The 24,292-nt window shown below is 36.1% G+C and overlaps 1 protein-coding gene across 1 annotated transcript in view; it reads left to right on the top strand.

Moving 5' to 3' along the window:
- The window catches only part of whrna (whirlin a), a 585,387-nt gene that overhangs the window by 215,045 nt on the left and 346,050 nt on the right, over positions 1-24,292 (top strand). Inside the window, 1 exon segment of the mRNA XM_030149708.1 lies at positions 3,940-4,158. Coding sequence (XP_030005568.1) covers positions 3,940-4,158 — 219 coding nt within the window.

Below are 24,292 nucleotides of genomic sequence, written 5' to 3'. Positions count from 1 at the left end.
GAACCGTAAAATATCAGGAAAAAATGTAAAAATGATAACATAAATAAACCCACAACATAAACCTGTGTAAACTGACAATAAAATGACACAACAGCAGGTTTTAACATTTCTAAACCTTAACTCCTGAGAAGAATGAACATTTAAGTCAGGTAAATCGTTAAACCAGACATTTGAGGAGCTGTATATTTAATAGATTCTGTATTGTACGGGCATTTTTGCAAATACATCAAGCATTAAACACTTTTGGAATGATAATTTTTGGTTGTATCTGACACGAAACTTGTGCATTTTAACATAATTTTGGACCAACATTATTAAAACACTGATGATATCTAGATTTCTACATTTTACTGTAAATCCAGTTGCAAAATTTGTACTAATTTGTCCTGTCTGAGTTTTATAATTTGTCAAAAACATCTTCACTGTAGTTTAACTGTTAGTCATCTACTGTACAGGGTGGGGAAGCAAAATTTACAATGAACGTTTAGTTGTTTTTTCTCAGCAGGCACTACGTCAATTGTTTTGAAACCAAACATATATTGATGTCATAATCATACCTAACACTATTATCCATACCTTTTCAGAAACTTTTGCCCATATGAGTAATCAGGAAAGCAAACGTCAAAGAGTGTGTGATTTGCTGAATGCACTCGTCACACCAAAGGAGATTTCAAAAATAGTTGGAGTGTCCATAAAGACTGTTTATAATGGAAAGAAGAGAATGACTATGAGCAAAACTATTACCAGAAAGTCTGGAAGTGGAGGAAGCAACAAAAAACGTACCAAAGCTTTTATTAAAGCTCTCAAATCCAAAATCCTAAAGGATCCAACCAAATCCATGAGAAAAATGGCGACTGAACTTGAGGTAGACAGCAAGACCGTTAGAAATGCAGTAAAATATGATTTGAAGATTTAAATTCTCATGACTTTCAATAAACTAATTGGTCATACACTGTCTTTCAATCCCTGCCTCAAAATATTGTACATTTTGCTTCCCCACCCTGTATATAATTCATAAATTGCGATAATTGTACATTAAAGTTTGACAAAAACAGTGCTTTTAGACATTCCACGTTTTCTTTTCTGTCTGTTTTAGTCACATGATACACACAGGTGGGGCTGCACGATTTTGGCAAAAAATTAAATCCCGATGTTCTTCCTCTAAAAACTCAATTTTTGATTTTGATTTTTGGGTAAAACTACAAAAGACAACAGAAGTCAGCGTGTCGTTTTCGTGAGCAGCCCACAATGCAAGGCACTGCTCCTACCTCAAATCTGTGATGGTATCACATGAGGAACCCACAGAAGTTTTTTTTTTCTTAATTAAATCTTTATTGAATGAAGTTGAGTATACAAACAATGTATACAACAAGAAAATAACCAGGGGTGTAAGAAAATATCGGTATCGCAATATATTGCAATATTTCACTTCACGATACTGTATCAATATTAAAAAGTACTGTATCGATAATTTTAGGTATTTATTCAAACGCAGACATGGCAGAGGTTCATTTCTGTTTTGTTTTCCAAGCTCTTTTATTTCTGTATTCAGTTGGGTATTTTGCTCAGTTGTTTGTATACTACAAAGGTAGTATGGTGATACTGCAGGTTTTTTTGAAACTGATAACACTGTTTTGTTAAATAATGGATAATTCAAGCATCCTAAAAGCACTTTTTACTGTCTGAAAGAGGCAAATGTTTTTTTTTTTTAATTGGGAATGCACAAAAATAATCTTCTGATGTTGGATGATTCAGGGACTGAACATAATGTATTCTTTTCGCAATAGAATACGAACATTTAAGCAGGATCTTAAACTGTAATGTCTGTAAAATATTATTTATTTATTGTGTGTTTTTTTTGTACTGGTAAACCACCATGTTAAAACTTTATCCAAATGCTGCATTATACGTTTTTCCAGGAAATAATCTGTAAAAAAAGAAACAAAATAAAAAATATCACCTTGTTAACAGTATCGTGACATATCACGATATATCGTATTGTGATCCTAGCATTGTGATTTGTTTATGGATTTGTATATGGGATGCACTACAATACAATGTCCAAATCAGAGCAAATACTGATGGTTTTTAGAGCCTTTTTGTTTCCAGATTTATCGAACAACTTTAAATAAAGTTCAACATCTTTCATTATATATCACAGGGTTAAAAAAAAACACAAAACGCAATGTCATTTTTTTCCAATATTGTGCAGCCCTAGCCTAATTCCATTGATAAACAGGCTGTATGATCTGTGTCATCCCTCTGAAAATGACATCACATGACCAATCAAGATTAGTCGCAATCGGTCACAAGATATTTTTAATGTTATTTCTGTAATTTCTGGGCCTTTTCTTTCTTATCAAGATGTCCTGTTTCCCCTCTATATCTTATATTATTCAACTATCATTTAGATTATTTGTGAACTGAGACAGACGTTTTATACAAAAAGCACAATCCAAGAAGCCTCAGCTCTTCTTTAATCACAGTCTCATGCCAGTAGGGTTTGTGATAATTATTGGCCTGAAACGAAGGCAGTTGTGATTATTGTCGGTGTGAAATGACCACAGAGGCCCTGTTTGTGTTGTGGCTACAGAAGGATTGTGTGATCATTAAGATCTTCAACCCCGTTCAGTTTGATTTCTCCAGACCAGCGCGCACATGGGAATACATTGATCTGCAGTGGGATCGCACATACAGCCAGCTATCAGAAGGCAATGAGGCACAGCCAACAGCAATTTTCTGTAGATATGTGTTAGAAATGTGTTTGTTTGTGAGGTTGTGTGCGGGTGTTTGGGGATTTATTGGATACTGGAGAAGCACTGCAAAGTTTGTCGGTTTTTCTGCAGTCTTTAATTTTCACCCAGATATCCCTTTGAGCCTGTTACTTTAATATTCACTGTATTTATTCACATCTATTGTTATATGTGTGCGTCTGTGTGTGTTTATGATCTGACCTTAAATAGTGACATTCAGTTGATTCAACTCTGCATTTTCTTCTTTTTTTTTTTTTTCACGTTGCTATACTATATGGACAAAAGTATGTGGACACGTTGAATTCAGGTGTTTCTTTTCTAACAGGGGTCTGGGATACAAAACAATAATGACTTATGTCAGAATATAGTTTTATATTGAGATAAATATCATTGCGTTGGTTAGTTTGGTTTAAATTGTTTTCTTTGCTTCTAAAATGCCTCAGAGATGCTTTTTTTCTTAATTTCTCTCAATGTTGATTTAGGTTTTTTTCATCTATGACTATGATTTGAAATGTTCTGCCTCTGAATTTCTAAAGTTTTTCATGCTCTGACAGTAAATGATAATTTTCGACCGCAACTAATCATCTCCTTTCTTCATCTAATTTAGGAAGAAAAATCTCCCAGTAACTTTAAGGAAATATTAATGTTTTTATCTCAAATCATCATGAACAGGACATCTTACAGCTGTAGACATGATGTGTCCCAATATTTATGTCCATATAGTGTAGAAACATCAGTATTTTCTTAAAGTTTAGTTGGAGATTTTTTTTCCTCAGGGAGATGTGAAGAAAGTAGATGGTTAGTTTTGGTAGAAAATTATTATTTACAGTCAGAGCAGGAAAAACATTTTAGAAATTTAGAGGAAGAACATTTAAAATCATAGTCATGGATTAAAAAAAAAAAGATAATATCGAGAGAAATTAAGTAAAACTAACTCTGAGGCATTTAGGAAGCAAAGATAACAATTAAAACCAAACTAACCAATGCATTGATGTTTATCCCATAATATAAAACTACATTCTGACATTAGTCATTATTGTTTTGTATCCCAGACCCTGTTAGAAAAGAAACACCTGAATTCAACGTGTCCACATACTTTTGTCCGTATTGTGTATTTGTGCGTCATAAATCTAACATAAATCTACAATAAAACGGTCTAAATCGCCTCTCTCTCTCTTCTCCACAGGTGCTTAAAGGCAGTAAAAAGCTGTGTCTGTCGGTGCGTTCAGTCGGGCGAATCCCGGGCGGCTACGTCACCAACCATGTTTATACCTGGGTGGACCCTCAAGGCCGGAGCGTGTCTCCGCCTCCGGACCTGCCGGAGCATCGGAGCGCCACCCTGAGACGAACCGACAGCCAGAGACGCAGCAACATGCAGCTGCTGCAGGACGGAGACGAGAAGAAGGTAGGACTCCAAAGTGTATAAGGCAGTGTTTTTCAACCTTGGGGTCGGGACCCCACGTGGGGTCGCCTGGAATTCAAATGGGGTTGCCTGAAATTTCTAGTAATTGATAAAAAAAAAAAAACCCACAAAAAAAACCAACCTGTACTAATTAAAAATATATGGTGAGTTGACACAAACTGCAGCACTGTGGTTCTGTTTCTGTGTCAAATGTTCATTGTGGTCAGTTTCAGATGCTGCAGCTCTTTCATAATTCATAGTTTCAGTTCTTGTTTGTTCAGTATTAATTGTCCTCCTTGTAAATCACAGCTGGACTGACTGGACAGATCCTGATTCTCCCTTTGTGCAGTAATCTACACCTGGATTTACTGCCTCTGTCCATAATAATATACATTATATAGACTAAATGTCAACTAAATTTAACAACTATTTGTAACATAGTAGAACAAACTATTACATGATCAAAAACAAATTAATTTTAGCAAAAAAAAAAAAAAAAAGTCTCTGTTTTGAATGTCTGGGGTCGCCACAAATTTGTGATGTTAAAATGGGGTCACGAGCCAAAAAAGGTTGGGAACCACTGCACTAAGTCTTTGTTTACGGTGATTTTCTCTTGTTCGTTGCTCATGTTTCAATGTTGTTTCCAGCGACTCGCTCCAAACTGATTAAAAACGATTGTGATTGGTTGATCGCTGTGTGCACGAGGGCTGTGTATTGGCAAGAATCTGGTGATACGATACAAATCCCAATACTAGGATCACAATACGATATATCATGATATATCATGATACTGTTCAAAAGGTCATTTTTTAATGGTTTGGAATTTTTTAAAAAACTTGCACGTATTCTGTAAATCAGCGTTTTTCAATCTTGGGGTTGGGATCCCAGGTGGGGTCACCTGGAATTCAAATGGGGTCGCCTGAAATTTCTAGCAATTGATAAAGATAAAAATAAAAAACTTACTAATAAAAATATATGAGGAGTTGATAGACAATCACAGTCCATAACAGACATGACAAACTGTGAGTGTGAAACTGCAGCACTGTGGTTCTGTTTATCTGTCACATGTTCATTGTGGTCAGTTTCAGATGCTGCAGCTCTTTCATAATTCATAGTTTCAGTTCTTGTTTGTTCAGTATTAATTGTCCTCCTTGTAAATCACAGCTGGACTGACTGGACAGATCCTGATTCTCCCTTTGTGCAGTAATCTACACCTGGATTTACTGCCTCTGTCCATAATAATATACATTATATAGACTAAATGTCAACTAAATTTAACAACTATTTGTAACATAGTATAGCAAACTATTACATGATCAAAAACAAATTAATGTTAGCAAAAAAAAAAAAAAGTCTGTTTTGAATGTCTGGCGTTACTGCAAATTTGTGATGTTAAAATGGGGTCATGAGCCAAAAAAGGTTGGAAACCACTGGTATAAGGTCATAATGCCAACACAACCAGAGAACACTACGTCAGACCTGTCTTGTCCTGTCTGGGATTTCTTTGAATATGACGGAGAAGAAGAGAAAAGATACGACAAACCTAAAATTAATACTAAAACTAAACTAAAACTAAGCATTTAGATACAAATGAAAATGAATAAAAACTAGCAAACCTGCACTAAAAACGAATTAAAACTAACTGAATTAGAGAAAAAAAAGTCCAAACTAAATTAAACTGCCATGAAAAATCCAAAACTATTATACTCTTGGTGCTGTGTCATATCATTTTCACCACTGCTGGCTAGACGTGCAGTTTTCATCTGATGGAAAGGTGCTGCCCCACCCACTCATGCTCAGTGGTTGGAGGACCTCATGTCTTGTCTTGGTCTGGAAAAAATCCGCTATTCACTTCTCTGATATGAAATTTGACAAGATATGGGGCCCCTTTATGACCTTCTTCCACAACTCAAAAAACCTTTGACTTCTGCAAACTGTAACCCTTAGTGGTCTGAGCCTTTTTTGGCTGTTTTTTTCAGTCCTTTTGATTTTACCTTTATATACTATATAAACAAATGTTTATTATACCCATGTTTGGTATCTTTTTTTTTTCAGCACAACTTCATCTATCTCATCTGTCTATTATTTTTTCACTTTCACTATATCAACACAAAAGGACAAAAAACACACAAAAAATATAAAATCCGATTTGAAAAATGTATAGAATTTATTGCATAAAAAACACAGAGGTACCTAACAAACCTTTTCAAAGACTTTGAAAGTGAATATTGGTTCCAAATATTAGGTATATAAAATTAAAATTGTAATAAATTAAAACTATACTCAAATATTTGACATAAAAGCAGATCTTTACATAGGTTTTCTCCGCCCCCCGGTCCTCCCAGGTTCGGTCTCCAGTTCAGGTGGGGGTCATCTCCACCCTTACCTGTAATGCTAATGCAGTCTGTGGATTAGAATCCACAGATTCAGCCAGTTTTTTTCCGTTTTGAAAAAGGACAAAAAATGATGTAGATATGGTCAGAAATATAACACTCGCTATGTATAAATAGCGAGTAAAATAATGCTATATTGTTTGTTTGCTCTGGTTTCAAACCGTCATATCTCTGGTTGTATTTGCTCTATTAACATCAAATAAAAAGTGGGAGAGTGTTTCATGTCCGCACTTTCAAATGCAGTTTTCAGCAGTGGTCTACGTGACCGACTTCCAACGCTACGACGTGTTGGAAAGGTCATGCGATTGAGTCATGGGGCCGTGACCGTGGACCCCTAAGGGTTAACACCCAGCTCATTATTCCATTTATTGTGTCATGTGGAGCTCTAAAGGCAGTAAATCAATGGTCCTTGTCTCTCTTTTTGGGGGGTTTTCCTTCCTTTATTTTTTTTAACCTACGCCAAGGAGATTATGTTTTTGCCAGGGTTTATTTAGATAGATAGATAGATAGATAGATAGATAGATAGATAGATAGATAGATACTTTATTGATCCTTTGCAGGAAATTGCTTTGTTACAACAGCAGCAGTGCAAGAAGAAAAACACGCTGACCCATCGCATGAACATCCCACAAACAGTCATCAATGGAACAAATAAATAATAAACAGAATAAAAGATATATATATCTATATATATCTATATATATATATGTACAATACAAGTAATGTATATAATACAATAACCTGAAAACACCTAACACACCTAAGTATGCACAGCATACAATAATAATTTATCGCACAGCGATATTAAAGAGTCTAATAGCAGCCGGCAGGAAGGACCTCCTACTGCGTTCAGTCTTGGACCGAGGGGGGATCAGTCTGTGGCTGAAGGTGCTCTCTCTGAACACCTCAAGATGGTGCAATGGGTGAGATGCATTCTTCAGAATAGAGTCCAGTTTCCTGAGAATTCTCACCCCAGCCACCAGCTGAACTGTTTCCAGTCCAGTCCCAATGATGGAGCTCGCTTTCTTAATGAGTTTGTTCAGTCTGTTTCTGTCAGAAATGCGAGCTCCCTCTCCCCAACACACCACACCAATTTGTTTGTTTGTTGGTTAGTTAGCAACATAACTGAAAAATTTAGGGACGGATTTGGATGAAAATTTCAGGAAATGTTGATACTGGCACAAGGAACAAATGATTAAATTTTAGTGGTGGTCGGGGGGGCAGATCTGCCTTGGCGGAGGTCTGCGCTCTCCAAGTGCTTTTCTAGTTTTTGCTTGTTTTGTTTTGTTTGGGTTGTTGGGAGTTTGATGTTTGTTTCCCATATTGAAAAACTTTGTCTTCAGTTGAACAAGAATAGTATCCAGACAAATCTATAAATATATTTGATTAAAAAAAACAAAACATTAAGTAAACTTAACAGCAGTAGTCTAATATTGATCTTATAACTAATATTTTCCCTCTTCCACACAAACCTCCTATTTTACAAAATAGGTGGATGAAAAACAACTGCACGCTGACATTTTATTGGGTTTAAAACACTGGATCAGGTCAAATTAGACTCAGCAGAGGCTTTACTCTGTCAAGAAACAGAACAGCAATGTCAAGTTATAAATGTAAGTGAACTTCAAAGTGTTGGGGCGGATTTTTGATGTGCCTTTTTGGTGTGATATGGAGAGATGGGATCTGTTTGAAGTCAGTTTATTATCTGCAGTCGAATGAACTTAAATATCTTTCATCTCTGACAGTGTTTCTCTATAGACATATACACATGCATGTTCATTCCATAAAGCATCAACAGACAAATGTGAATTAGGATTTGACGTCATAAGCTCTACATTGATATACATAGTGTGGGGCTTTTCTTTATTTTAGTGTCCTGAAATGGAGTTTATATGTGGATGAAAGGTCCAAATGTAGAGAAAACAGCTTCTTGAACAAAATATGCATATCAGCGTGGACGTGGTGTGAGTTAACCCTTTAAGAAGTACCATTATAACAGGCCGCCTCAATTTATTTATGATGTAAGTGTCAGAAAATGAATGAATGAAGGAATGGTTTATTTTGGTTTGTACTTGGGGTGTCCCGATCCGATCTAAAGATCAGTATTGGCTGCATCTGGCATTTTTTAGAGGATCGGATTGGATTTAGTCATGAGTAGGGATGTAACGATCTGAAAATTTCATATCACGGTTATTGTGACCAAAATTATTACGGTTATCATTATTATTGCGGTATTATTGAAATTAGGGATGCACCGATACCGATACGAGTATCAGCATTGGCTCCGATACTCAGTGTGTGTACTTGTACTCATACTTGTAAAAGATATCTGATACAAATGCACCGATACCACTTACAGCTGTGTGACATTCTCAGTTCAGTGCAGCAGGTACGAGGAGGAAGAATAATGTGTGTGAGTGTGAAGAGTGTGGAGATGGAACCAAATAAATGACGGTGATAAAAGTAAGGCTGACTGACAGTACCGTTAAAGACACAGACAGATACGGACGCAGCGTTCTGTCCGTCCTCTGCGTACATTTCGTCCATTTTCCAGGTGCTGGTGGATGCGTACCCAGAATGAGAATGCCAGCGGGAGTACGGAGCGGTGCGGACCCCCGCCAGCTGAAGTGAAAACCAAACTTATCTGTCATTTCTCTTTTCTCTTCCTGCTGAAGCTAAACTTTTAAACCTTACCAGTGAAAATGCTGCAACATTAGTATCACATTAGTGTTACCTCTGTTGTCTCCATGTTTGTTATTACTGACTTTCTTCTTCTTCTCCAAAAACTTTCCTCTTCTTTGTGGTATTTGTCCAGTATGGTTAATTCAGAGTGGCGCCCCCTGGTGGATTAATTGACAAACGCTCATTCCAACACATTAAATGTCAGTAGCAGCACTTTGTTCCAGTCAGACTAATGACAACGACAATAAAGCACATTTACAAAAGGAACTAACAACTGGAATGGGATTATTAAGTACTTGTATCGGTACTCGGTATGGGCAAGTACTCAAATATAAGTACTCGTACTCGGTCTGGAAAAAAGTGGTATCGGTGCATCCCTAATTGAAATTGTGCTCAAAATGTTCAAAAAGTACTAATACACACACTTAAATAATTGAACCAAGTTGTATTCTGGACAAAAAAAACAACAACAACAAAACAAATAAAATAATTGGCACAATGTACCTTCTGTTGCAGAAATATTCAAATATTAACCCTTAGTGGTCTGAGTCTATTTTGTCTGTTTTTCAGTCCTTTTGATTTTGCCTTTATATACTATATAAACAAATGTTTACTATGCACATGTTTGGGATCTTTTTTTCAGCACAACTTCATCTATATCATCTGCCTATTATTTTTTCCCTGTAACCTACTGTATCAACATAAAAATATCTAAAATTCGATTTGAAAAATGTATATACTTTATTGCATAAATAACACAAAGATGCATAATGAACCTTTTCAAAGACTTTAAAAGTGAATATTGGTTCCAAATATTAATATTATTATAATTAAAACTATACTCAAATATTTGACATAAAAGCAGATCTTTACATAGGCATTTTCTCCAGAAAAGTGCGGTAATCAAACACAGTTGTCATGATAATTAAATGGTAATATTAACCATTGGCAATTCTACCGCAGTTTATCGTTATGCCGGTAATCGTTACATCCCTAGTCATGAGATCAGGCTGATCCAGGCCTGGTTCTAGGGGGGGCAAGAGGGGGTAATGCCCTCTTAAACAAACGTCCTGCCCCCTCAAATGAAAGTTTCTGAAGGTAGGGAAAAGGAAAATGAGCTGCCCAACAGTGGGAGAGTTCGAGGAATTAGTAAAGTGTTTGAAGTTTCACTTTCAGTTTGTACCATCGTATGGTCTGCGCATACTCATTGTGAGGTACATACGGCACAGAACAACCCCCCCCCCCCCCCCCAAATGGGGTCAGATCTGACAGTATGTGTTCATAAATTCTAAATACTGTTACGAATCCCCTTCAAACCATATGTAAGTGACTGGACATGCAGCAGCTGAAACCATGTTTGTGTAACAGGCTGTGAACCGACCCCAGGACTGATGCAGAGACTCCTCTGTGTTTACTTTCACTTTAGTTCAGAACTGTTGTTTATCCTACAGATGATGACTTAACCCACAGGTGTCAAACATGCGGCCCGGGGGCCAAATCCGGCCCGCCAAAGGGTCCAATACGGCTCATGGGATGAATTTGTGAAATGCAAAAGTTACACTGACAATATTAACAATCAATAGTGTAAAAATCATTTTATTTCTGGTTCCATACTTACACATATAAACCAATTAGATCTCAGTTGAGTCAGACCAGAAAAACACTGTCATAATAACCTATAAATAATGACAACTGCAGATTTTATCTTTGTTTTAGTGTGAAAAAAAAAAAAAGTAAAAATATATGAAAATATTTACATTAACAAACTATCCTTTCACAACCTGAAATATGAACGACGTGACATGCCTTGAGAAAAGTAAGTGCAATTTTATCAATATTTTGAGTATTCGGAATTATAATGTAAGTTGTAATTAGGAATGTAACGATTACTGATATAATGATAAACCGCGGTAAAATTTCCGACGGTTAGCATTACCGTTTAAATTCTAATTATTGTGATAACCGTGTTCGATTACCGCACTTTGAAAATCATGGTGATGCTCTTCATTTCCGGGTCAAGCAACGGCACTCCAGGCGTGCGTCTGCAGTTTGTAATGTTTGGCCTCTGAAAACATGGTGGAAGGCACCTGCATGGACAGAGCTCCACAGTTTGGGGATAATGGGCTCCCGCAAGGACCCGGTCCGTCCGATTACGTGCGCATGGATCCGAGCGAGCGAGCGAGTGTGCGGACCCGGTCCGTCCCAGTGAGCGAGCGCACAGACCCGTTTTGTTCGAGCGCGCTGCTTCAGATCCTCATCCAGCAGAGAGACCTGTCCAAGTCCTTTTTTTTTCCCACTCAAAAAAATACTCCGGAATCGATAGGAGACTTGATAAGGAATTGCATTGGTAAACAGAATCCACAATAATATTACTATTGATAAAATCCTGGTAATTTCCACCCCTGGTGCAGATATCTCTTATGGCCATAAGGTGCTATCTTTAATGCACATTTGTATGTTTCATGTTGACATGTTAATATTTTAATGTTTCTGCCACAGAAAGTACATTGTGTGTGTTATTTATTTGTTTTTGTTTTGTTTTTCAAAATACAACTTGGTTACATTATTTCAGTGTGTGTATAAGTAATTTTTGACCATTCTGAACACATTACAACAGTACCGTGATAATAATGATAACCGTGATAATTTTGGTCACAATAACCGTGATAGGAAATTTTCATATCGTTACATCCCTAGTTGTAATGCACATGTGTAAATGATAAACTGAGGCAGAATATTGTTAAAATTGCACTCGTTTTTCTTAAGACATTTCAAGTTATTCACGTTATTCAGATTTTTAAGGCAACGATGTAGATGTAAACATTATTATAATGTAATTTTACTTTTTTCACAGGTATTATTTTACTGGTCCGGCCCACTTAAGATCATATTGGGGTGAATATGGCCCCTGAACTAAAATGAGTTTGACGCCCCTGACTTCACCACTGCTTTTGTGTCTGTGTCTGGGTTCACATCTGCATTACCCTCTGCCATCATGTCACAGCTCACACTCCTCACTATGTAACTGCAGGGTGTGTTTTTAATGCATGAATGAGGATGTTTTTATTCAATCTTGTAAAGGAGGGCACAGTCATTTTTCCATTTCCACTTGGGCATTGTGCTCGGACATGCCTATGAATAAATCAGCTTTATTCAGTAGTTGAACGTTACCGCTGCTTAAGTGTAATCACGGGCTGATGATCATCGACGTCAAACACGTGGTCGGATGTTAATGGTGATTTGTGAACCGTAAAATCAGATTTTACTTTCACCTCAAACACAAACTGTTTCAGTAAATGCAAAATAACAAAGAGCTGTGTATGGGCAACATTCTGCCTTATATCGGGGCTGTCAGACTCATTGGAGTTCAGGGGCCCAGTGTGATCTCAAGTGGACCGGAGCAGTAAAATAATAAAGAAACCAGAGATGCAACCGACTCAAAGTGATCCAGAAAAAAAAAAAAAATCATTCAACCACAATTCTCCTGAATCAAAGCTTTGTTTCCTTCATTTCTCTGCTGTTAAACATTGGTTCCTCTGTTGTGTTTCACACGGACGCTTATTGTGATGCACAAAGAAGCTTCAATTCAGGAAAACTGCAGTAGAATATTTCCCTTCAATTAATTCAAATCAATTAATCGAATTGTGAATTTTTGCATTTGCTTCAAGCACCTAATCGATTAATCGGCTGCAGCTCTACAAGTAACAACCCATAAGAACTTTGAATACAATGTTCGAAGTGACTGTATAATGTAAAATCTGGAAATTGAAGAGTTAACCTTAAACCTAAAATAATACTCCCCAAAAATACGACAGTCCTTATGTTTTTCCTCAGTGTTTTCGTGTGAACTTCATGAAAATGTGAATAACCTGAACAACCATGTGTTCTTATGAAAAATAAGTGCAATTTAAACGTTATTATGTCTCAACTTATTATTAAAACAACTTTTAGATCACAGTGGATCCACAAATGCACAAAACATTTAGTAACAGGCAGAAGATTGTCGAAATTACACTTATTTTTTGTAAGACGTTTCATGTTCTAAATGGTTGTTCAGGTTATTCACATTTCGTTGTGAAGGGATGGTGTGTAAATGTAAATATTTTCCTAAAGTAATTTACCTTTTTGGAGGTAGTTCCCAAATAAATTGTTCTCTCTATTTAACCTTTCTTAAGTGATTTATCAGCATTTATTATGATATTATCCTCTGTATTTTGCATTTTTAAGAGAAAAACCATGTATTTTCCCATATTTAATTCACTGATCATGTAGATGTTCATAAAAGCTCAGATGAAAGTTGAGGGTTATTATATCACAAATAGAAAAAACTGAAGAAAAAGTGACTTTTTCATGAAAATCTATCATGAACTGAACATAAACCCAGTGTGTCCATCCACTGTCATTGATCCAACTCCATGGGTTTTACTGGTGAATCAATGTTGTAGAAGATGACGGTGTTTCCATGGTAACTACGGAGCCTCTGAACTGAAATGTGGTCATATGTGATGACCATGAAAAGATGACAAACAGCATTTTACACCAATTATTTACATGTATTGATAGGATTAGTGGATCAACAGGTATTAAACAGTTTAGATCAGTAGATGGTTTTGGTCTTCAGTGGATGTTTGGGTCTTTACGGGTTAAACCAGAGGAAATTTGGAGTTGTCGTTATTTGTAGGTTATTATGCTCTTATTTTACTTGGGAACGTATTGTTCTGTATGTGGAACCTGAGCTAAAATGAGTTTGACATCTATGATTGTTCATATTTTCAGTGCAAGTTTTGCGCTTTGGAAATTCATCCCACGGGCTGGATTGGACCCATTGGTAGCCCTTTTTTGTTTAGTTTATTTCGAATATGCAACAAAACAAAATAATCCTACTTTGTCCTTAGCAAGGTTATTATCGACAACGAAAACTAACGAAATGACGAAAACTAGAATTGTAAAAACATTTTCGTTAACTGAAACAAATGAACAACTATAATTAAAAGACAAAAACGATAACTAACTGAAACTGTATTGTGTGTTTACAAAACGAACTAAAACGTATAAAAATTATGGGAAAAATTCCCTTTGTTTTCATCTTTTGTCACTGTCGGATTGATATGAAATCAATTTATTTCCCTCAAGCAATTTTAGCTTCTGGCATCATAAGATATTTAAGGGTCCGTCACTTGTGTTCACTTGTGGTTTCCAGTCGTCTTCTGGTCCCCACTCTACCTGGAAACATGCAGACTAAAGTTGGGAGAAAGCAGCAGAGTCCTGTCTGGGATTTATTTGAATATGACCACAGAGAAGAAGAGAAAAGATATAAAAACAACTAAAACTAGAAGCACTCGGAGAGCGCAGACCTCCGCCAAGGCTGATCAGTGGCCCCCCCCATGGGCCCCCCCACGCCAAGGAGGTTATGTTTTTGCCAGGGTTTGTTTGTCTGTCTGTTTGTCTGTCCGTTAGTGTGCAACATAACTCAAAAAGTTATGGACAGATTTTGATGACATTTTCTGGTCTGCCCCCCCCTACCCCTGATCACCACCAAAATTTAATCATTTCTTCCTTATCCCATTTCCAACAAACCCTGAAAATTTCATCAAAATCTGTCCATAACTTTTTGAGTTATGCTGCACACTAACGGACAGACAAACAGACAAACAAACAAACAAACAAACCCTGGCAAAAACATAACCTCCTTGGCGGAGGTAACTAAACTAAAACTAAGCATTTAGAAAATAACGAAAACTAATAAAAACTAGCAAACCTGCTCTAAAAACTAATTAAAACTAATGAATTAGAGAAAAAAAAGTCAAAACTAAATAAATTATAATGAAAAATCCAAATCTATTAGAACCTTGGTCCTTAGAAATAAAACAGATTTTAACAAAACAAAACAAAAACTCATACATACACTTGAAAACAAAGTATGACTTTGTTTGCCCCCAGGCCTTATGATTGACAACTCAATTTTTATATGAAAAATAAGTGCAATTTAAACCATATTATGCTGCAGTGTATTATTAATACAAATTACAGATCACAGTGTATTTACAACTGCAGAAAACATTTGTATCAGGCAGAATATTGTTAAAATTACACTTCATTTTCTTGAGAAATTTCCAGATTTTATATTTCATTGGCTTCCTGATAAAACCTGCCAAGTGACATTTTTGGTTGGGAATAAAAACCTGCTATCTCCCCTATTATAGCTTCAAATTTCAGTCTCCTGTGGAAGTTGTTTACATTCCATCATAAGTACCTGCATTAAAGGAACAGATATTTTTTTGTCATATTTCACAGTTTCCTGTTTATATAAACAGTTTTTTGTTTCTCCTGTAAAATTTGCAAAAAGTCACACAGCAGGTTTTATCAGGAAGCCGGCGATTTGTTGAGGTTCTTCACATTCTGTTGAGACAGACTTTATAAATGTAAATATTATCGTAATGTAATTTTACGTTATTCACATTAAGCCGAGGAGAAAATTTGGAGTTGTCGTTATTTATAGGTTATTCTGTTATTATTTTACTTGATGTCACATTGAGTCTCTGAACGCCCTTAACTGTTAATATTTATAGTGTAATTTTTGCACTTCTTTTGCAAATTCATCCCACGGACCGGGTTGGACCCTTCGGTGGGCAGGTTTTGGCCCACGGGCCTTATGTTTGACACCCCTTTCTTATATGGGTTTGTCGATGCCTGGTTTTAGTGGATGTTAATGGATAGTCATTTGGATTTTTCTGCTTCCACGCATCATTTAAAGCAGTGGTTCTCCAAGTTTTTTGACCAAAACAAACCTGTTTTTTGTGTCTTCAAGATCCAAATGAAGAAAAATCCTCCCTAAATTGTACATTTTTACTGACTCTTCCATCTCTTTCATCTGCTGATTTATGTTTCTGTCTTGTTACATCGTTTTTTTTATCATCACATGTCTTTTATGTTTTGATTTGCTGCATCTTTTGCATCATTTTCATCATGTTTTTTTCCTTTTGTTTTCCTCTCATTGTGTCTTTTGTGTTGTTTTCATCTTGTGAATCATTTTTGTCATAGATATTTTACATAGTTTTTTTTTTTTTTATCTTTTTTTTGTTTCCATCATTTTCATATTGTTTCGTCTCACTGCATCATTTCCATCTCGTGTCATTTTCATTGTGTTACATCTTTTAAGTGTTTCTTTAATGTTGCTTTCATCTTGCTGTGTCTTGATGCACCCTTTTGCATCTTTTACGTCGTTTTCATCTTGTTAAGATAATATGAGACAATATGTTATTAGTTATGCACAGGGGAAACTTACCATTTTACAGCAGCATAAAGCATGAATAATGTTTAGAGTAAACAAGATAAATGTATGTATTATAACTGGTAAGGGATAGAGGCAAGAGCAGCAAAGTATTACAATAAATGCGAAGATAAGAGCACTGTGAAAGGTAATTCAGACACCTTCTAACTCCCATTTAATAAAGTAGAAAAATACACGAATACTATTATTAGACGTTATATACAACATACATAATGCAGTCTACTGGGTGCATTGATTTTTTTAAGAAGGAGCTCCTCAGTGCTTTTAAACTTGTTGCATCCTTGTCGTTGTTTTCATCCAGTTGCTTCTTGCATCATTTTAATCTAGTGTCTCTGACTGTGCGTTGTTTTCTGCTTAAAGGGCTCATATTTAGCTAGCTTTAGTTCATTTATTTGTGTATTTGGATCCTAATAGTTCATACAGTTTGAATTTGAACCCTCCAGGTACACTGTAAAAAAGATCTGTAATTTAACAGAATTTTCACTGTTTTTTATACAGATTTTTCCTGTATTTTTAAGATACAGGAAAATATCAATGAAATGACAAAAATAGACTGTGATTTTACATGTCAAATGTAAAATAACATGAAAAAACTGTAACTGTGAATAACTGTAAAATTTCCAGTGTTTAAAAGGAATTTTTCTTTTTTCACAGAAAAATACAGTTAAAATACATTTGCAAATGTATCGTAATTTCACAAATATTTCTTTTCTTTTTATGAGATTAAACTGTTAATTTAAAGTTTAATACTGGGGGGAAAAAAAGATAAAGTTACTGACAATTATCTGTAGAAGAAGTATTGGTTCTGTCAGTTGAACCAGACTTGTTTGTTAATTGACAAATATCTTGTGTAATTACAGGAGGTTTCACAACAAAAATGTTGAATAAAAGTATTTTTGTGATTGTATAACATGCATAAGCACTGATAAACTGTGCAAATACAGTTTTTATCAGTGGATTGGACAACTGAGTCTCATTGAAAATTATTTGGTTAGATTTTTTTAAGACACCCCATCAGGGTAAATACAGAGATGGTGCTTTGGAGTGTTGGAGACAATATGGATCAAAAGAGGCCAGTCATTATCATGTGTTCTGGGACTGCCCCAAAATGCACCAGTATTGGAGGGATATAAGGATGTAAATTTATATGTCGGTGATGTCTCAGTACTAGAACGGAGGGAGGATACAAAATTATTACAGGCGCTTTTAGCAGCCAGCAAGAAATCGATTACAAGAAGGTGGCTAAAGCCAACTCCACCAACATTAGAAGACTGGTATGAGACCATCTTGCAAATTTTCAAAATGGAAAAATTGACTTACTCTATCAGAATCCAGAGGGATACATTTGACCATATTTGGGACAAATGGATTAAATTTGTATCCCCTAGCCGCCCAGAATTCATATCACTCCTCTCAGAATTTCTTGTTTACAATCTCCCTGTACTTATTCTTTGCGAATGTTTTACTTTTGCATAAAAGTGTAATGTTTAAAGAACCCAGACGTATTGAAAACTGATTCTCTTTTTTTTAGTGAGAAATACCAAAACTGTAAGCACTCAGTTCAGTTTTTGTTTGTTTGTTTGTTTGAAACTGTTGAATGTATAAAATAAGGAAAACAAAAAGTACTCTAATGGATATCATATGTATGAATGTTGATGCAGAGATATCTTGCTCCTTGTCCAATAAAAACAAAAGGAAGAAAAAAAAATTATATATATATATATATATATATATATATATATATATATATATATATATAGGTAATTTGATTGTTTTAATACATGTAAATAGTCTTTATTAAACATTAAAAAGTCAAAAAAATATGCAAAATCTCATGTAAAGTTCGCTCAAAAAACTGTATTTTAATTATGGAAAATTACCCTATTTTTATGAGATGTTTTTTTTTCCGTTATTTAACAGTATTTTTTTGGCGCCCCAGCTGCCAGAATATTACAGGTTTTTTTTACGATTTTTTTTTTTTTTTACAGTGTGCTGCAGAGCTATCTTTATATTCATTCCGGCAAAAATCGAGTGGATTTCTACAACCCGTTTTAATTCATGCTTAATTTGTTTTGTCTATAACTACAGGGTTTCTGCAGTTATCAGCAAATCTAATTTAATGCTATTTAATGCCCTTTTTAATGCCACTTTAAACAAATTTAATGCCCATGTCCAACTGCAGATACAGTTTTATATATAGTTTTATGACAGTTTACCGTCCACAGTCTTTAACCAGGTTCTGAATAGTTCCTCCTCCAATCACTTCTGCTGAAACTTGCATTTTCCCATTTTTCCAACATTTGCTAATATTCCCTCTGCTCTTTCACCACAGCATGAGCACGTTCACAGCACGTTGCATTCCAAGCACCTGGTGTTGATGACTTCGTTTATCGGTCATAAACAATAGCTAGTTAGGGGTTCCACCTGTCGATCATCACACTTTACTTTCGATCAAAATTATTAAATGTTTATATCATCAAAATAAATTGTCAATAACGCGTTTTTCTATGAAGTGTATTTAATTTTTTAATGCCTTTGGACAGTTCAAGATCCTGTTCAAATGTTCATATTCTGTTCTATTCTATCTTTCTGAAACTGAATGAGGAAAAAACTGAAATCCTGCTTGTTGGCCCAAAAGCAAAAAGGGAAATGCTGATGAGTAGGATGGGCAAACTCACTTCCTGGATCAAACCAGAAGTGACAAGTCTGGGAGTCATTATAGACTCAGACTTAAACTTTAAGTCCCACATAAAGAAAGTCACTAAAACGTCATTCTTCCACCTCAGAAACATAGCCAAAGTAATGCCGGTTATAAATGGAAAGGATGCTGAAAAACTGGTCCATGCTTTTATCTCCAGCAGACTGGACTACTGTAATGCACTCCTTACAGGTCTCCCAAAAAGCAGCACAGACAGACTTCAGCTGATTCAGAACTCTGCAGCTAGGTTATTAACCAAAACCAAGAAGAGAGAGCACATTACTCCAGTGTTGGTTTCCCTGCACTGGCTACCGGTAACCTACAGAATTGATTTTAAGATACTACTCCTCACGTATAAAGCTCTAAATGGAACCGGACCAAGTTACATTGCAAACTCACTGATCAATTATGTACAAACTAGAACACTGAGGTCATCAAACGCAGGTTTACTAGCGACTCCCAGAAATATTACAAAGAAAATGGGGGACGCAGCCTTTACTAACTATGCGCCAAAGTTATGGAATACAATTCCAAAAGACATTAGAGAAGCCAGTTCACTGAATATATTTAAAACCAAATTAAAAACATTTTTATTCTCATTAGCCTTTGAAAGGAGATAAAAATGGGGTCACAATTCAGGAACCAGGAATGTGCGGTTTTTCATTTTTATTTTATTGTATTTCTGTTTTTATTTTTTATTTTACTGTATTTCAAATTTCATCTTATTTCTTGCACTTCAAAAATTCTATGTATAATCAAATATTTTAATGTGCGCTGCTTTTATTTTTATTTTATTGTATTTCTCACATTTCATCTTATTTCTTGCACTTCAAAAATTCTATGCATAATCAAATATTTTAATGTGCGCTGTTTTTATATTTATTTTTATTTTATTGTATTTCTAATCAAATCTAAATGTATTTTAATATTGTATTTTTTTCAATCAATGTGAAGCACTTTGGGCTACAATTTCTGAATGAAAGGTGCTATACAAATAAAGTTTATTATTATTATATAGTTATGATAGTGTTTATTATACTGCTCTATAGATGTTCTAGTTCAGTTATCTGTGCTTGTGTCTCCCCCTACCTCCCCCCTCTCCACCCTCTTCCCCAGTCTCTCTCTATCGCTCTTTCTTTTCTCCTCCTTTACTTTCTCTCTTTAACCCCAACTGGTCCAGGCAGACGGCCATCCTTCAGGAGTCTGGGTTATTATTATTATTATTATTATTATTATTATTATTAGTAGTAGTAGTAGTAGTAGTAGTAGTAGTAGTAGTAGTAGTAGTAGTAGTAGTAGTAGTAGTATTATCATTATTAGTTCAGAACTAACATCAGAACATTATTTTTTTGCAATCCCAACAAAGGAACTAACATTATTTAATAAAACAGTGTTAAATAATAATAAATAAAATAGAAACAAAAAAGAAAAACAAAAATGAACCTCCACAATATCTGCTTTTGAATAAATACCTAAAAACGTTGATACAGTACGTTTTTAATATCGATACAGTATTGTGAAATGGAATATTGCGATATATTGCAGAACCGATATTTTCTTACAGCCCTAGTTTTCACTGACGTCATGGTTTTTATGGTGGACCATGAGGGTCAAATTACTTTCAAGTACTTATTTACTAACCACCTAACTAGTGACCCCAAACAATTTATCAACCAGCCTTAAATTTATTCACATTTGGTACTTGTCGAATGTTAATTTGCACCCTCTGTGTCAGGTCTAATCAGATATGGTCCTGCTGATGCTTACTTGTATGAGTCGTCTTCATTATCTGCATCAGAACTCCTGTCAAAACATTTTAATTCCGCTCTGTTAATAGAGTAAGACAAGTTAATTTGGATGGAAGCTTTTAACAACATAATTTAGGTACATCCAAATAATTTTCATCAACTCTTTCACTTTTTGGTGAAAACAAATATGGACATGGTTACTAAGGAAACCCAGGTTCACACTAGATATATATATATATTTTTTCCTTTTTTTTTGGATTGTTCACATTACGATCATATTCCACAGTGAAGTCACCGACAAGTGCAACAAAACAATAACAAAGGTGTTAAATGTAGTAAATGTCATGTGGAAGAAGATCTGAGTTGGGTTTCCTTGGAGTCTGAACAGGCACAACGTCCTCTCATAGTAGAAATATTAATTATATGAACAGGTAAATAAGTTGCTGTAGTTTTATCCACTGGTTATTCAATCCAACAGGCTCGTAATTCAGAAGAAATAGTTGCAAGCAGGGTTCCCGCGGGGGCTTAAAAAGTCTTAAAAGTCTTGAATTTACAAATCTGCATTTAATACCTTTTAAAATTCTTTAAAAGGTATTAAATTTGATATGGTAGGTCTTAAGTTATGTTGCCATAAACTTGTTGTTGTAACTTTATTCGACTCAGTTCCACCCATTCCAACCCAACAATTTATATTGAAATTAAGAACCAATTATCGCAAACTTTGCAGCCCCCGGTGAGAAATGACTCAGAACGTTGGGAATAAAGGCACTGGAGTAAATAAATACATTTCCTTAAATTCTAGGAGTCACAAATTTCTGCCAGTATGGCCTTGAAATAGGCTGTGAAATGGGCATTTCATTCTGTTTTAAATAGTCTTAAAAAGTCTGAAATTTAACTTATAGAAACCTGTAGGAACCCTGTGCAAGATGGTGATGCTTTAAGAACTCCAAAAGGAATGTAGGACTGTAGTTAGGGGCAGGTTTGAGTTCATTTCAAACCAGTTCTGCAAACCATGGTACATTTATTGGATTTAAGATGATTCTACATAGTATTGATTTTCCAGACTCTCACCAGCAGGAGCAGATCTGGTACCAGAACACACTTAGGACCAAAACCACCAAACAATGAAAGTACAGTATTAATGTCATTGTTTCCACACATCTGTTTTACGATTTCACCAAGTTTTCTTCTTCAACTAAATCTCATAGGTGCTTATTTTAACATTTGCTTAAAAACAACACTGGAGTATAATCTTCATGTGCTGCATCAGCTCACAGTTTTTATTATAGCTCTGTTAGCTTAGCTCTGTTAGCTTAGCTCTGTTTTTAGACAGAAAACCGCCACAGTAAAACCACTTATCACCTCTGTTTTCTGTACGGTTTGTGTTGTCAGTTGCTGAACTAAATCTGTTTGGAATCAAACAAGCAAACAAGGTCAGTTTAGTCTGAACTGTGGATCAACAAACAGCAACTTAGCAAAGATAATAACATCCCATAATAACTTTATACCTCCATAGGCCTCAGAAACAAACCCACCTGTGCAGAAGAAACTCTGACATTTCAGCATCAAACTCCATTATGACATTTAAAGCTGAAAAGTACAGCTTCTATTTTTACCTCCACCGAGGAACTGCAGAGGTTATGTTTTCATCGGGGTTTGCCATCCCTATAAACAGCAGCTGTTTATCGTCCATTTGTCATGTGACGCAGACCACAATGCTAGTTTTAAATCAGGATATTGTGTTAAACCCTTTCTATGACCTCTTATGTTCTTCTGAGTGTTATGCTGGGTTTCCACTATGTGGTACCAGCTCGACTCGACTCGGCCTTTTTGCATTTCCATTACGAAAAAGGACCTGGAATCTGGTACCCGGTACTGGTTTTTGTGGTATCACCTCCACTGAAGTTCCAGGACTGGGGACTACATACTAAAAGGTGACGTGTAAACACTGCAGACTAGGGATGCACTGATACCGATACGAGTATCAGCATCGGCTCCGATACTCAGTGTGTACTCATACTCGTACTCGTAAAAGTAATCCGATACAAATGCGCCAATACCACTTAGGGCCGTTTGACATTCCCAGTTCAGTGCAGCAGGTACGAGGAGGAGGAATAATGTGTGTGGAGTGTGAAGAGTGTGGAGATGGAACCAAATAAATGACGGTGATAAAAGTAAGGCTGGCTGACAGTGACGTTCCAGACACAGACAGATACAGACGCAGCGTTCTGTCCGTCCTCTGCGTACATTCCATCCGTTTTCCAGGTGCTCGCGGATGTGTAAACAGAATGAGAATACCAGCGGGAGTACGAAGCGGTGCGGACCGCCGCCAACAGAAGTGAAAACCAAACTTATCACTCATTTCTCTTTTCTCTTCCTGCTGAAGCTAAGTTTTTAAACCTTTGTAGCGAAAACGCTGCAACATTAGTATCACATTAGTGTTCCCTCTGTTGTCTCCATGTTTGTTATTACTGACTTTCTTCTTCTTCTTCTCCAAAAACTTTACTCTTCTTCGTGGTATTTGTCCAGAATGGTTAATTCAGAGCGGCGCCCCCTGGTGGATTAATTGACAAACGCTCATTCCAACACATTAAATGTCAGTAGCAGCACTTTGTTCCAGTCAGACTAATGACAACGACAATAAAGCACATTTACAAAAGGAACTAACAACTGGAATGGGATTATTAAGTACTCGTATCGGTACTCGGTATGGGCAAGTACTCAAATCTAAGTACTCGTACTCGTACTCGTACTCGGTCTGGAAAAAAGTGGTATCGGTGCATCCCTACTGCAGACCACTGATTGGTCAGAGAGTCGTCTCTGTGACCCACCGTTTTACAAAAAACAGATGTGGAAGTTTACAGTAAATATAGCGGTAGGTTGATCCACATGATGACAGCCCGTAAAACTACACCATTCAGTCAGGAGATTCAGTCTTTGGTGGCTGACATAAAAATTCAGCATGAGTTTGACGAGACAACACACAACGAGCAAGTTTATCAGCAACTCTGAGCAGATGACACGGAAATAACGCATTGCTATGACGTCCAGGTTCTCGTACTCGGTAGTATCCTGTAGTGGAAACGGTCTCCAGGAATAGGACCTGGTGCCCGAGTCGAGTCGAGCCAATTCCATGTAGTGGAAACTCGGCATTAGACAGCTGCTATCATTGCACTTATTTCTATTGATGATTATCAGTTCAGTGGAGCACCAGCGGTAGACTGAGGACTTCTTTTGTGTGTGAATATTGCTGTTGGTCTCAAACACCTGCTGTATAAATGCCATCTTAGATAAGATTATTTAGCTAACGCAGAGCTTAGTCCAG

Source organism: Sphaeramia orbicularis, chromosome 12 (genome assembly GCF_902148855.1).
Source record: "Sphaeramia orbicularis chromosome 12, fSphaOr1.1, whole genome shotgun sequence".
Classification (NCBI taxonomy): Eukaryota; Metazoa; Chordata; class Actinopteri; order Kurtiformes; family Apogonidae; genus Sphaeramia; species Sphaeramia orbicularis.
Note: the sequence above shows the minus strand (reverse complement) of the source record. Positions and strands in the feature narration are given on the sequence as shown.